This window comes from Anser cygnoides, chromosome 14, assembly GCF_040182565.1.
Source record: "Anser cygnoides isolate HZ-2024a breed goose chromosome 14, Taihu_goose_T2T_genome, whole genome shotgun sequence".
Taxonomy (NCBI): Eukaryota; Metazoa; Chordata; class Aves; order Anseriformes; family Anatidae; genus Anser; species Anser cygnoides.
Window position 1 is genome coordinate 19,803,067 of NC_089886.1, and position 15,990 is coordinate 19,819,056.

The 15,990-nt window shown below is 45.4% G+C and overlaps 1 protein-coding gene across 5 annotated transcripts in view; it reads right to left on the reverse strand.

Annotated features, from left to right (window-relative positions):
• HTR4 (5-hydroxytryptamine receptor 4) overlaps positions 1–15,990 on the reverse strand; it is a 167,867-nt gene that overhangs the window by 17,966 nt on the left and 133,911 nt on the right. The window contains exon 7 of one of the 5 annotated variants that reach the window (XM_066977176.1): positions 10,416–14,354. The exons of the other annotated variants lie outside the window; for them this stretch is intronic. Coding sequence (XP_066833277.1) covers positions 14,318–14,354 — 37 coding nt within the window. The 3' untranslated portion in view covers positions 10,416–14,317. Of the gene's footprint in view, positions 1–10,415; positions 14,355–15,990 lie in introns of those variants that run through there. 5 annotated transcript variants of the gene reach the window in all.

Consider the following 15,990-nt stretch of genomic DNA (forward strand, 5'->3'; position numbering starts at 1 on the left):
TATGTGAGCAAAACCCGATGTGCGCTTTTCCTCAGTTTATGCACTTTTAAGTCCTTTAGCCTGAGCCAGGGAGATCGTGTTGGTCAGGCTTGCTCTACTGGGCAGTTTCTTGACCGTGTCCTTGAAGATTTTTTCTCTGAAGACATCCGCTCATGTCGGCTGTGCTCTGCCCCTCTGCCTAACTAAAGGGGCTCCCGAGGCTGCTGCTGCCTGGGGCCTTCCCCAACTGAAGGAGGGTGCTTAAACAGAAAATGCTGCTCCAGCAGTCAAACACAGCTATGAGTTCAGATAAGGACTGAAAATACCTTTTTTTGTGAGCTCAGATTGTGCCTTCTTGTGCTGTTGGCCATCATGGTGAAAGTACCTGAATGTGCTGCCTTGGAGGTTGGTGCCTTCAGGCAGAACTGTTTTTCCTGAATGGGGCTAACCAAAATGCTTTCTTTCCCCCTCCCATAATGAGCCTCTTGGTGGAGGCCCCCATTCCCCAGTCCTGATGTCCAGAGGACCACGATCACATGCTGGGCCATAATTCAGGCACATCCCTGACCCCATGTGCCGCAGCTTTTCTGAGCCCTGGAGCAAGCAGGTGGAGTAGCACTCAGTGTGTGTCTCTGCATTTTGTGCTCCTGTGTGCTTATTCCGCATATACCTGCTGTTAACACTGGGCTACTTTGTGATGTCTTTTAGTCCTTCTACAGATGTATTTCTCCATGGCTCAGAAAGCCAGCACTCCCTTCCCATACATCGCTTTATATACTGCCTTCAAATTTAAAGTGCAAAAGCAAACTAATAAGTTCAGACTTCTGAAGATTGTGATAGTCCCTTCCTTGGCTGCTTCTGGGCCTCTATTTTCTGCTTCAGAGGAGGTGACATATTCTATAAATCCCTGCCTTAGCCTCTGCCTTAGTAAATAAATGTTGCTCAGATTTATGTTTGTTCCCATTCTTGAGGAAAAGCGAAGCAATGATACATGTATCAAATGGAACAGAAAATTGCATTTTAGCCAGCAGGCTTCAAATGCAACTGACTTAAGTTTTGGTTCAACTGCAGCAGTCTCCTGTCCATCCTCTTAAGAAGTAAACCTGATTTTGTACCTACAGTTCTTTGCATTACATTGAGGCTAATTTAAGGTATACTTTGCCTAATAACTTATTAAAGGATCACACACCTGCATTATTAGCTAGATCTACACATGTATAAAATACAAGGTTTTGCCCCCTTTTTACGTAAACTCATCTCTGTTTCTATAAAAATGTGAAAGTGTAGTAGCCCTTATAATAGAAATAATAAGAGATGTGCCCTACTTTGCAGACATTTGTTTTTATTATTTTATCAATGCTCACCTTAAATTGTTAGGTTGCACTTCTGTTGCTTTTTAGCGTGGTCTGACAGTACTAATTATTTTTAAAGTGAAATGATTTATTCTAGAGCAAAGGCCTCTGATTTTGCCAGAGCATGTGGCTTTCTCACGTTGCGCCTCTAAGACCTTTGCTTGTGCTTGTAATCTCTTGTTGTATATAAATGAACAAACCCAAATATTTACTTTTGGATCTCTGAATTGTGGTACTGTTTCCTATCCAAAACTGAGCTATCTTAAAGCTAATAGCTGAACCTAGTATTAGCTGGGGAGGACATTGCCACATCCTTGGCTAACGAGCACGTTTGAGAAGTGTGATTTCAACCACAGATAGCAACAAAATTAAAAGTTCCCAAACATCCCTGTGATATCGAGATGATCAGCACTGAGCTCTTGCTTAAATGTTCCTGTTTTGAAGATGGACTCGACCTGGAGAGCGCTGGGGTTGTGCTCCCACAGCTCCCACTGCGAGGTGACAGGGAGACACGAGGCTACAAAGGACTGGAGTGTGAGCGGAAGGGAAGGCTTAGGTTAGACACGAAAACAAGATTAACACAAGAGAAAATAAAAACTATTACTCCATGGAGCAAGAAGATAAAGGAACATGCATTGTTTTGGAGGCACAAACAAAACAGAGAGCAGAGAGTCATGCGTGCTAATGTTGACCTGGAAACCTGCCCTTCTCTATGTCTGAGTGTTCTCCAACCGAGAGCAAATGCACCCAATTAACCCAATTAAACTGGTGTGAGGGGAGGACCCTGGGCCCTTGGAGGTGCTGACAGCCAGCACGGTGAGAGCAGGGCACACTCAGCACAGAGGCCTGTGAGCCTCTTCCCAAGAGTCCCGTTGACTCTTAAGCTCACGGGGAGGTAAGATGACTTTAAAACTGCACCGAGCAAACGGCAGCAAAGTAAGGTTGAAACGACTAAAAGGGCCTCGGGAGCTTATTGCTGCCTCTCCCTTAGAAGTTATCGATGTGTAAAGACACAATAATGTGAAGAATTTGGGATGCGGAAGACACTGACTCAAGAGAGGGGCAGTAATGTGACCTTCTCACCCAAGTAACAGTCAGATATATGCTCAACAACATTTTCTTCCGTATTTTCTGCTGAAGGACATTACCTATAACCTGGCTCCTTGTCCATTCTCAAAAAGTAACAGTGTCTGGATTTGTCCTTGTCAGTAGCTCAGAAACAGCCCCACAGCTGACATTTTCATACTTCTCTTCTTGAACCCGCTTCCGTCCCTCATCTGTCCACTTTCCCCAGCTCCCTCAGCACCTCTCCAAAGCAGCCAGGCGCGACTTCCCCTCGGAACAGCCGGGAGCTACCCGCCTTGTCGGGGCAGGCGTTCGAAGCAGCTGGATCATCACAAAGCTCCCAGCTTTGTGCACAATCATACCAATCACATCAGGGAAACTCGGAATTTCTGGTGGCTCCAAATGGCCTCCAGTCGCCTCATGTACACCCAGAGAGCAATTCAGTTACCAGCACTGAAGCAATTCCAGCTGCCTGTGTTGTAGCAAAGTGTTTTTCTCACTGAGCTTTCCAACTTGGGAGTGATTGAAAACCACTAAGCGAGATCTCACAGTGACTAACAACAGTCTGAAAGCTACGACACTTGGTAATATATTGCTGCTTAACTCCTGTGGGAATTTCAGACTGTGTGGCTGCGAACAAGCCATGGAGACACAAAACCAGAATACTGATACGGAGACAGCAGCCAGATGATTCAGGAGGACGCATGGCTTAGGGAAAAAGCTGTTCTTAAAAAATGAGACTGTCAGGGCTGAGAAATAAAATATTTACAGAGACTATCTAGTCAGATAATGTATTATATAGGCATTAGGATTGCAATACTACAAGCTGAGAAAAAAAAAAATATGGGGACACCCAAGAAATAGCTGCAGATTTCTGCCTGGGACATGGGCATGCCCTGAGCACATGTGCTGCTAAAGGTGCTGCAAAAGGTGTGCCACAGATCAAATGGGGATTTCTGGATAGGGATTCCCCAGCTCCTGGGAAAAAATAAAAATAAAAAAATCTCAAGCTTCCTTTTGATTTATTTAGTTTGGCTGAGAACAGCTAAGCATCTTGCTTTCTTTTTATGGGAGTGATTCCATGGGATTTCTCTCCTGAAGTGAGAACTGATGACACCAATCACTTGAACTCTCTTCATTCTGAATAGGCCAAGAAACATTAATTTCTTCCAGCCCTTTCATACAGCTGGCATGCCTGGGGTGTAATAATTCTGTCACACGGATAAACTGTGCTGCTATCAGAGGAAAAGATCAGAGAAATTAAGAACAGGCTAATCTAGCTGCTGTCTCAGGGAGGGCTTGTAAAGGAAATTTTGTATGTGTTTTGGCAGCACTTTATCTGTGCTTCAAGTCTCCAGCTGCCAAAGTCTTAACTTCTAGCTGGTTTATAGATATGTATGTGTTTGGCCAAAAAATGGGTGTGTTCTGGGGCTAAACATAAGCTCCTCATTAAACAAACTTGGTTGGTGAGGCTGCTGTAGCAGTGCTACTGAACAGCGTGTTCCCGGTATGTGCCTTCATGACCTGAGCGTGTCACAGCTGCTTTGCCTAGCCAGTTTTGAACTGCTCAGTTTCATCTTCTCCAGCTGTAAATCATGTTGCTTAATTAATCCTCATTAAGTGTTGCGGGCATCTCTCAAGCACAGTAATCTCTTTATTTAATTAGAGTAGCATACCATATAATGTTCTCTGTTTGATGGGATGTTTTGCCCAATAGTTTAATCCAGCAACTGAAAGAATTAATTAGGTCTTAGAATATGTCTCTAAACGGGTGGCCAAGTAAACTGTGTGTTTATCACAAATGCCTGGACTCATCAGTCATCTCATCATAACCTATTGCTGGTATACACACAGAATCAGAAACACACTGCCTGGTTCTGTGGCTCTAAGATCTCTGTAGGTTCTTCTGAAGTAGAATTCAGGTTAATATTAAACAGAGATAATCTGGCTTTCATCAGCCAAAAGGTTTGGCCAGCGCCCAGATGGGTTTACAGATTTGCTCTTGTTCCATAAACATTTCCTGCGAGCTGCTTCCACCTGCACCCCCGTCCCCATGGGGTTATGTCCTAATCACCTCCCAGCACGGACCGACTGCCAGGAAACCTGGTACACAGTGAGCCCTCGTGTGAGCACACAGCCTCCACAGTGCCAGACCCCGGGCTTTGGGATGGGCTCACTGCAAACAGGACATTTCCTTCCCACCTCCTGCTTGGCAAGGCCATGCTGGTGCCTTCTCTTAGCAAAGCCCAAAGCCGATTGCTTCTCCCTCTTCCTTGCCGAGTCAGCAAAAAATGAGCACTGTGGGGTTTTCGTTTGTGCCTCCTTATTGTTGTGCCTCTGTCCCTTTGCTGCACTGGCTGTTATTGCTGCAGCCATACAAATGGAAAAGAGCCCAGTGGGAACTGCACTGGCCACCAGGGCGGGCGTACGGCTCCTGATGGCTGATTAAGATGAGCGCTTTCTCTCCACTCGTACAGACATACCACACACACAGGCAAACACGTTTTAAGGGAAAAGCACAACACTTCCTAAAGAAAAACATGCAAAGCCTGACTGATTTGCTATCAAAATTTCCATGAACTTTCTGCTGCTCCTCAAACCGAGCAGGGAGGTTTAGATGCAACAGCGATCTCTCCATGTGCAGGACACTTGGGTTTTGCTGGTTGGGAGCCAGGTGGGAACATGATGATCCTTGGAGACTCAAAAACAGGCGCTGAGGAGGGAATTACTCTAAAGCAGCACACGGCTTTCATTCATACTTCAGGAACCGACTTCATCCAAATGGGGAGAAAATCCAGCTGGCCCCAAGCCCTCACAAGCATAAATGCTGGTTTTCCAGTACATATGGCAGTACCATTCAAAGAGCTATGACAATGATACTGTTTATAGCTCTGAAAATGGCGCTGCCATCTGCACCACGGTGTGGCAGCTGCGATCCCAGGAAGCGGCTCAGCAGCAGGATCAGTCCCGGGCCCCGCTCTTCTATGTGCTCAGGTGTCCTGCTAAGGCACAGCGCAACCCCTGGGGCAGAAGTTGGGATAAATGAGAGCCGAGGTGCAATTCGGGTTGAGAAATCCCTGACATCTTAAAGAAAATCACCCTGGATGTTCCTGTGGTGGCTGTCTGGAGGGAAGAACAAGGAGGAGCTGTTTGTAAGAGGCCTTTCTCTCTCCTGATTCCGCCCAAGAATTGGCACATTTTCTTCCCTTCAGTTTTGATTAAAGTCAGGATGCAGCAGTGGAAACGTACCATGCTGCCTTCATGGATTAGCGTGGTTAGGGAACGCACGAGCGTGGTCCTGTGGCGCTCACAGGGCACGATGCACATGCTGCACCTACTGAGCAAATTACCAGACAGGCACTTTCCAATTAAGCCCAGCGTGCTGCTCGCAGTGAAGTGCTGATAATTATTTTTGCCCTTTCCAGCTGGAAGACAGCTCTTGGCTGGATATTTCCAATTGCTCCTTGAAAGCAGTCTTAAAAATTGAAAGATCTGAGCTTTGGAAAATCGTATGGGCCCTCATTTGTGCTGCTGAGACATCTTTCCAAAGCTGTTGTGAGCCTGCAACCATAACTGCCACCACAGATTATCGTCATTGCACTAATGCATCGTTAAAGTACGAAAAAAGACAAAAAAGAGCCGTTCCTTCTCCTTGGCAGTGGCATCCTACCTGCAGTCTCTGAGGGGGGTTAGGGGAAAAAGGTTGGGATACAAGTTGAAAATACTTTTTTTTGAAGGGTTTGGATCAAATGTGTTCCTACAACAGGCACAGACGGCTTTCTTCTCGGTGCATTTAAGCCTCAGAAAAGCCCAGCAGGATTGCAGATTACTTTCCTGCAGTCTCACTGAATGCCTCGTCAATAAGTGTGACAAAACCAAGCGGGGCATATAAACAAGGATGAAAAGAGAAGCAGAAGACCAACAAGCAGGTTTATCAACCCGGCTCTGTCTCTAGCCTGCATTAAATTGACCCAGAGCTGATATAACCTGCGGGTGTGATGGCGGCTTGGCCCAAAGACAGCTGACGTGCCATGGCCAGGAGAAGGCATGGAGAGGAGCCCCTGACGGGGACGTCTGCCACAAACCCTTTTTACCTTTGGCTTAACATGTCAGGGTGGCACCACTAACTCCGATTTCCAGAGCAAGGTTAATGCAAAGGCTATAATAGCATTCAGGGAGTCCATTTGTCTTGCAGAAACATAAAAAACTTTATTTTCTATTCACAGTATATCATAACAGGGGAGGGTCAGGCTGGGTGTTAGGGAAAGGTTCTGCACCCAGAAGGTGGTCGGGCATTGGGACAGGCTCCCCAGGGCAGTGGTCATGGCATCGAGCCTGCTGGAGTTCAAGTGTTTGGACAACGCTCTCAGACATATGGTCTGATTTTTGGATGGTCCTGTGTGGAGCCAGGAGTTGGATTCGATGATCCTTGTGGGTCCCTTCCAACTCAGGATATTCTATGATTCTATGATCCTATGATAAAGGGCTGTAAGGACAACGCTATCTCAGAGAAAACATCTGTATAGTTTGAGCATGGATTGCGTAAATGACAATTTGATTTTAAAGACTTGGCAATACTGTTAATTTACTGGGCACATGAAGGGAATATATATAAGCAGGGTCCTGTATTTTATGAAATTATCGTTCAGAAGCACACTACATCCTCCTTTTTTGACTACAAGGTTTTCTGAGGCCATGGCTCTCCTTTCGTCAATATTTCAGGAAATGTATGCTGTCAAAACTTCACGAAGAATTGTTTAAGGGACTAGGGCGTAAAACTACGTTTCTGTTGCTCTGGCTCTGGAGGCAATCAAAACACTGCAGTGCTGGTTCATTCTGCCAGGATGCTCTAGCTCTCTGCCCCCGGAGCACAGTCAGCCCTGAAGGCAGGCTGGGAGAGTTTCAGTAGAAAAAGCCATTTTGCTGAGGCTGAACTGGTTTTAGAAGAGCCATGTCCCATATCAAACTTCTCTGTTCCTCTCCCTGAGAATGCCATATTATCAGGATGCCTCATTCCAGCCTTTTCAAAACAAAAAGCAAAGTTATGAATCTTGTTTTAAAGTGATTTTCCATTTCCATATAAATGATAACAGAATACATTTCAAATCAAAATGGAACATTTCAAAATGACAGAAAAAACAACAAAACAGAACGTTTTGCACGTGCCCGATCCCTATGAAGATCAGACAGACAGCACATCACTTAATTCTGCAACGGAACCATGACATAATCCTTAGACATGATGCTATCTGTTCTTCACTGCCTGTGAATTTTCTGCTTGACAAACCTCTAATTATTTTTCACCAGTGATACAGAGGCAAAGTCACCCACCTCCTTAACAAAAGAAATGAAGCAACCCACATTAAAAGGGGAGGCGGCCCCAAACCAAAGCACCATTAACAATCTCCATCCTCACAGCCTGCCAGGGTTCCTCAGTTCACCACAACTCCATGTTTTGGAACAGCTAAATTCACTTCCAAATGAATCAATTGGTTCAGAGACTGCTTTGGCAGCCTGCATGTTTTTCTTTGCAGACCCTAATCAAAGTAGAGGGGACTTCAGGGGCTGCGATGAGTAAGGGCTGGCTTTAGCAGTGTCAGAGTGTGCAATACAGCTCTGTGCATCCCACAGCAGGGGCAGCAGAAGTCCACGCTGTGAAGAAGCCTGCCAAGCCGTGGGGTCAGGTCCTTGGTTGCTGCTAGTCGGGTAGAGCAGTGCACGAGGCAGTGGGCTGTGCTGGTTTACACACGTCTGCTGGGTTGTGCCAGCGGCATTCTGCTGGTTTTGTCCTGGCTCCTTCTTCCTTTCCAAAGCTGAGCATCTTTCTCTATTGTCCTGTCCTCTAGGGAGGTATTTCTGACTTTGACCAGTGAAGTGTCAAAGCCCACCAGGCCAAGTCGGTAAGGTTTTGTAACTACTTAGCATAGATACCATTGATTTCCATAGAATGGAAAATCAGGATTTTCCTCTGTGACAAGTAGAACAAGGGAGAGTCAAAATTAACTGGGCTTCTAATTATTACTGAAGAGAAGGCAGGAAATCCAGGTGTACCACTTGCTGGATTTCCCAAAGCAATGCCAAGTAATTCCTCAGAGCAAGTTGTTACCTTGTGCCCTCTGTGGCTCTGAGGAGGAAGGAAGCTGATAGTTGAAATTTGCTTTGCAAACTGCCAGGCTGGAAATGAGGTAAAACACACCATGTTTCGGGGCAGAGGAAGCCTAGCATAAGGGAACGTTTGCACGATGTGGCTAGAAGGAGCAAGTTTTGCAGTGGCAGGGTCTGCACCCAGTTCTGTTCTTGCACAGAGCACAGCAAAGCTGTTCCTTTTTGGTACCAATACGAGAAAGCAGACAACATGGTGACAGCTGTGCTGTCTTAGCACTGGCAGCAGGATAGCATGAATTAATAACCCAGCCTCCTGGTGTCACGAAGGAGCTCCAAAGGCCCCTACCCAACCCAGAAATTCCCTGTCCATCAGGGAATCACGAGCAGCAGGGTTAGCTTTTATGGCTTTCCTGGCTCCTCTGGCTCTCCTTTGACAGTGTTTCGCTGGGACCATGTGTCCATCACCGATATCTGTGTCTTGGCCATCCGTGCCCACTCTGCTGTCCTCAGAGAAGTTGATGCTGTAGGCATTCAACACAACTCAGAGGATGCCTCAGTCTGCTGAATATTTTTAATGAGGTCCTCTAGACCCCAGTCTGCTCCTCCTTAGCAGCTTCAGTCCAGTGGCCACAAACAACTTGTGCTTGAGTATGGCCAGATTTATGACTCAGTTCAGGCAAAGAAGCTGATCAATACTTTTCCCAGTTCTCATCTGCCTTTTCTAACTCTGAGGTTTCCCTTTATCTCCAGGAATGTCCTGCTCCTGTGGATAAAGAAGAACTGCAGGGAGATGGAGGATCTCTGGTTACACAGGCCGTTTTTCAAGCAATGTGATAAAAGCATAGGCATTAAATAAGACAGTAATTAAACATAAGGATCCCTCTGGCAAAAAAATATTTTCTTCTAAGGCTGTTTTTTCTGTTACTGCTTTTGCAACCTTAGATTGACACCTTTTCCTACAGATACACTGGCAACAGGAACCTATGGCAGTAGTGGGGAGGCATTATTTTCAAGTGTTAGTGGGTCACAGGGTTTGGCAGCCCCTCAGTTAGCTTGGATTGTTCCAGGCAGAGAAGACATTAATTATTTCACGGTAAAGCAGAGGGAGCAGCAGGAAAAAACAGAGACTGTAGATTACCTTTAGCATTTGCTTACTCTCTTCAGCTGAGCTTTCTGGAAGAACTGTGACCAAGATGGAGCATAATTAAGTGATGGACATGCTGAGTGATGTAGGGATGAGGGTATGTGGCCATATGATAGGAAATGACAGTGGGGATATTGCCAGAGGGAGGAAAGCAGACACAAAAATTTACACGAGTACATTTCACAAACACCCAACACAAGGAACTGAAGGACTGAAGGTCGCTTTACACACCAGTGCCTGAAATTCAGACCCCTGAACACTGCGACCAGCCCCCATCCTAGCATGAGCACCCAATACATTCCCTTGGGGCCCTAAATGCAAGAACCCAGAAGAGGTCTGAACCTGCTTCACACGAAAACTGCACGAGTTTCCTGAGCTAGGTTGGAGGGAGTCCCAGCTTCCCAGCCCTGTGCCACCGGCTCGCAGCAGAAAGGGGGCTAGAGGTCAGCCTTCAGGTCTCTCTCTCTTTTTTTTTTTTTTTTTTCTAGAAAGAGGTGAACTTGAGAGTTTCTTCCCCATCTTACAATGGCCCACCACCTCCAGACTAGAACTGCTTTGGGGTACAGATTTCTGTTCAGGTTTCCATTGTGTTTTTCCATTCTGCACAGATATTCTGCTTAGGAAAAGGAAGACAAGGTGAGAAAGCTATCCCTACAGAGCAGGGATAGGCAAGGCAGCAGGAACCCTAATGAGCCTCATTAGCACCACATGCTTTGCTGGAGGGAAGGAAATAAAAGAGCAGGAGGGGGAAAGCAGTGGTGCTGGGGCAGGTAGGTGGGGGCTAAAGGAGCTCTGGTGGTGCTTGGTTTCCAGGAGAGCAGTAATCACCAGGAGAGCAGTAATCAGGTAGTGGAAAGATGTTGTGAAAGATTGTTATAAGAGGGAGTAAAGGCTGTGCTAATCTTTTTTCTTACCGACTGTTATTTCAGCTTGTGAGACATTTGTGGGTTTGAGGGATTTATGGCTGAAAAGGTGGAGGTCTGTACCAGGACTCTTCCAAGTGCTTCCCTTGGGCTTTCCTCTCTTTAAATGAAAAGCTGCCCCCCTCTCTGCCTTGAGCTAACTGGAGCTGTGTGCCCACCTGCCTGGCCCCTGGAGCATTCCTGTGATGTCCCCCTGTGGTGGGAAGTCAGCTGAAACATGTGTACAGTCTGAGGGAAGGGGACACCTAGCAGCTGCCAGAAGGTAAAACTGACTTAAGAAAGGTACTGGAATTATCTGAGTTTCTCATAATTCTGTGAGAACCTCTCATGGCTGCATCTAAGCTCTAGGAACTACTAGAAGTCCTGTATGTTTTATGCATAGGTCCAGCCAAGGGTCACAGAGAGCTGTTTGGTTCTGAACAGGGTATGTGATGTATGTTCCTGTGGCCAGGAACCCACCCTCAATGTCCTGCTGGGGAAAAACACCTCCATCCAGCTGGGGGTTCTGCTTCTACCCCACAAATCTTAAGCTCTACATCAAGTGAGGCTTTAAAATGTGTTACAATAAGTATTGAGCACATAGAGCTGCAGTTATAAAAGAAGGGACTTACAGAGCATGTTCATGGCTAGGCAGGACCTGGTCTGCTGCAGAACTACAGGAGGAGCTTGGAGACAGCCAATTTTAGTGCGGAAAGGAGGAGACAGACAGTGAGGTAGTAAGGGGAAAAGGGAAAAACACAAAGATAGTTAATAGGAGAACACTCGCCAGCTAGCCTGATGTTTAACACCAAGAAATTATATTTCAGCAGTGTCAAAACTATGTTGGCAAACCTGTCCCTGAAAGGGAGACCTGTTTCTGTGGTAGTGGTGGTAGCTGGGCTAGAACGGCATCAGGCATCAGGTGGGTTCTTCATAAACCTTCTTGGGAATCCTTCAGCGCTTCCTCCCCTTCAAGAGTATCTTTTTGCTGTCTCATTGATAGGCTTTTAGGCAGGAGTGCTCTGCTGAGCTCGTTTTCTGAAAGCTCCCCAGTATTGCTCTGGGGAGGGGGTCTCGTAGCTACACACTGTCTTCTTCCTGCTCACTTCATGAACAGCACCGCCCATTTGCTCTGACAGCCTTTTGCAGAAGCCACTTCTATCTCCTAATCAAAAGTCTAAAGGGTAGTATTTGGGTCCCTTAATTTCTACCCATGGTAACGGACGTTTGCTGCTAAGAATTGAGATTTATGGAGGAAATGTGAGCTTGCAATGGATTCCTGGCTGGCGATCCTTGAGCCTGTTGACAGCTTTAGTATGTTGGAAATGTCGGTCTCTGTTTTAAGTACAGATGGGGGAGTAGTTGTTGAGCTGTTTCATTTTGTCAAACTACAGTGCAGGAATACGGCGGCTACTATTTAATTTTTAGTGAAGTTGTAACTACACCTGGCCATTAGCCAACAGCCAGTACTAACTTTAAAAATATACTGCTCTTGGCTGTGAGCGAGGTACTCCTGGTCTCCCACCAATCCTCTGAAGTAACAGAGAATTACCAGGGCCTCTTTGTGCATAGAGCAGCTGTAATTCCCATTCCTAGTCTTGCATTTTTCTCACTAGCTGACAAAAGCCTGATAAAGTGCAAATGGAGAACAGTTTCCTATATAAACAGCAGCAGCTCTGATGTGGAGAAGTTGAGAGCTCCTTAGGCTTTTACATAAAAGGGGATTTCCTTGGATTTGACTTTTTTTCTTCCCTATTGGCAAAGTGCCTGGAGATTTAGAGGCAGACCTTGGTCACTGATGCAGATTTCGATGCATATATTCGTCAAGGGAGCTTGCCTTTCTGCACTGATTTCTCAGGGTAAGAGGGGATGTGCCAGCCTAGGTGCCCAGCTGGGGTGCTGGGAGACCTGCCCCAGGTACCTGCAGGCTTGTGGCTACTTCGGGCCTCTGTAGAAGACACGTGTTTCTGACACCCAAACACTTGAATTTTGCTTGACCTGCCTGTTTTTCATTTCCTAGAAGCCACTGAGTTGGCTCAAGAGTGTAAGTAGCATCGGTGGCAGTGGAAATAAAATTAATAGCTGAAAATTTTTCTGCTTGGACACTAGAGCTTTGTAAGGCTAACTTTACCATAAGGAATACATCTCAGCCTGTGTATCATATGGTATCACAAAAACGGGCAACAACAGCGGAGAACTTGCATTGGTGAAGAAATCAAATTTCAAGCATCTAAAAATTCATTTGAATTAGACACCCTTCATTCTGTCACAAGAGTATAATTCTGTTTGTCCCTTAATATGTCTAACATTTCTGAGTGGTGTCCCAGAGACCAAGTGTCCAACCAGCCCACTGTTGCTTCCTGATATATGCTTTTTTGTTTGTTTCTTTGTTTCTTTTTTTTTTACTTAAGAGCATGTATGGATTTTGCAGACTGCTTAGGATCAGATTGCCTCTGAAGCACCCAGGTCTGTATTGGAAGCCAGTGGGAGAAGCACTGCTGTGACGCAAATCCTGTTTTTAGCCCGGGACTCTGAAATACTTGCTGGTGACTCTCTGAAATACTTGCTGGCAAGCTCTGTGCCTGCTGACTTCAAACAGGACACCCACACTGGGCAGGACAGCTCCAGAAGAGCACAGCAGCGTGTACAGCTCAACCGGTAATGAACCTGACAATTAGAAGCCAAGGAAAGCCGTCACAGATTTACAGCTAAGTCTTCAGTGCATGAGAACCCATGCATGGGGGAAAGAGAAGATTAGTTTAGCCTACATCTTTAAAGGATTTTTATGGTCTTGTTTTAAAATTGATTTAAACTGAAAGTTAAGAACAAATTCCTTCAAAGACAAAGAAATTGTGAGTAACTGAAATGCACCATTTCCTTAAGTTCTTAGATGTGTTAATGGGCTCCTCCCTTGCACCCCAAATTCTTTGTTCCCCCAGGATCACTCCGGGAGTGGGGTTGTGCAGGATCAGAATGCTCCTGGGATGCTGCGGCACCACCAAGGGTCATGTTGTGGCCAGGGAGGTGGTGGTGCTCCTGCTGAATGAATGCTCCTGTTTTCTGTGCTGACAGCACCGTGCCAGGGCTGGGTGCCATGTTTTCAGGGGTATGAAACTGAGCTCTTTGAAGATCTCTTGGTAACAGCTCTCGAAGTGCCATTTGTGTTCGCTTTCTTGCCTACGAAGTAGCTGCTTTGTGCGCTTGTCTCAATGTTGTATCAAAGTGTTGTAAAGTGCTTTCATTGCTAATAAATACTAACTACGATGCTATAAAAACTTGTCAAAAAAGCACCATAGGGTATGAATCTCGCTGAATAAATTAATGTGCCTTTAATACATGAATGTAAACTGTTACTGTTTCTGTGTGCTACCAGGCAGCTTACAGATTAATGGTAAAATTACTCATACATAACATTAACATAAGATACTTCCAGTTTCTTGTTTTGTTTTTTTTTTCTTTTCATCTTTGGTACAAATAATTGAGTCTGCCTGTTTGGCTGTGCTCCACTTCTGGTAGCAATGTTGCATCCTCTCATTCCTTCCAAAGTGACAAATCCATACAGCGTCTCTCTGCTTCTTCCTTCAAAACAGTGCATTCCTGTGGCTTGCACTTGAGCAGCTGTTGCGATGTCTTTCCAGAGGTGGCTTCATTTCCATGTTGGAAAAAGTGCTGCTGAGACTCAGACCCTTGGGAGAGCTCAAGGCTAAGGGAGTTTCTGTCCTTCGATGACACCTTGAGAGAGGTGAGGCTTACAGAGCACTAGGATGCTTCTATGAGGATGTCACTTTATACGGTGTGACATCACACCTAGGCAAAGCACAAAAATGGAGAAAAAAAATATGATGGGGTGTAAGAGGATGTGAACTACCTTCCCTCTACCCCCCTTCATACAAGTGGATGTGCATAAGATAAGCTAAATTAATTCTAACAACATTCACATATTGGCATGAGATAATTTGGACAGTGGTCCTAGTATGACACCTGTGGAAGAAGTAACCCATCTCTCTGACCAGATATTTACATGTTACCTCTTCCTCAGAATGATCTTACAGAAAAAGATGCGCTCCCCCACAGAGTGGCTGCTGCATCCTGCTGTGGATTTAGCAGGTACCACTGACACAGGGGACACCAGCAGAGACCTCTTAAGCTTCCAGAAGATGCCAGTTCTTTGAACCTAAACAAACCAGCCTGCCCTCAACCTTCTTTGGTGCTTTGGAGCCCTGCAGCAGTCTCCTGCCAGGCCCAGCTCTGGACTGCCACCGTTGTTTGGGGAAGCAGCAAGCTTTGCGTCTAGCCCAGTGTGCTGTAACACCTTCACACCTGGGTCAGTTGTGCTGCTCCTACACACTGCTGCCCCTGGGAAGTAAGAGTTAAGGTTCATATAAGACAGCAGAAATTACTAGAGAAGTTCCTCCTGGCTGCACAAAGCCCGCAGCCGGTCTTGCCGTGTTGTGGCATCTCACAGCGCAGTTAATTACACTTGATGTGGAGTGTGCTAATGACATTTTCTGTGCTTCAGTGACTTCTTGAGAAGTACATAGGCTATGATTTTGAAATAGTATTCATAGGTTAAATTCAAATATGAATTCACAATTCAGGATAGTTGTTTTGTACTAACCACTTATGTATTAGATGCCAAGGACATGAACATCAAGAGCGAGAGGAACTCTTTGGTATTATTATTATTTGGTATTTTTGAATATTTTTTTTAGACAGAACTTAAACACATATTGCTGAAATTATTAGAACTCATGAAATAGTTCCCTAACAGAGGACAAGGAAACCACTGTTTCTGGAAACTTGAAAATATTCTTGGGACTCTGATCTGTTTCACTCACATATTCCCCTAGCCATGAGGTACTGATCTTGTGTATGAAGGTACAACTACTCCTCTGGTTACAATTCCTGCAAAATACAAAGGCTGGTAGTGAAACTTGTCTTTCGGATTCTAGGATTTCAGAAGGCTTGATGTTAGTGCTAAGAAAATATATCCAGGTTTATCCCTGCAATGTAAGAACAAGGCTTCAGATATTGAAGGGTTTGTACATTGCAAAGCAGAGGACTGCATTTTCTCACCAGGAAGAGAAAGGGTGATGTGTGGTTTCATGAGGCAAGAAAATGTCAGTTAATCAGGATCAAATGAAGACTTAGGTTCAAAGACTTAGGTTCACCATTCACAGCATACTCACTAGAAAAATCCCATGCTGATAGGGTCATGGGCAACAAAGGCATCATAAGCCAGGTATAAAATGCATTCATAAAAATGCAATCATAAAGCACTACAAAGCAACAAGATCAAAGATGAGTTGGAAAACCACCTCTCAGATGTGGCTACCTGAATTTTAAAAACCTTATCTTCTGTAATGAATGGTAGTACTGCTGAGGTACCCTGCACTAGCCAAAGAACAGAGTGATGCAGAAATAAGGACTGGAAATCATCGGC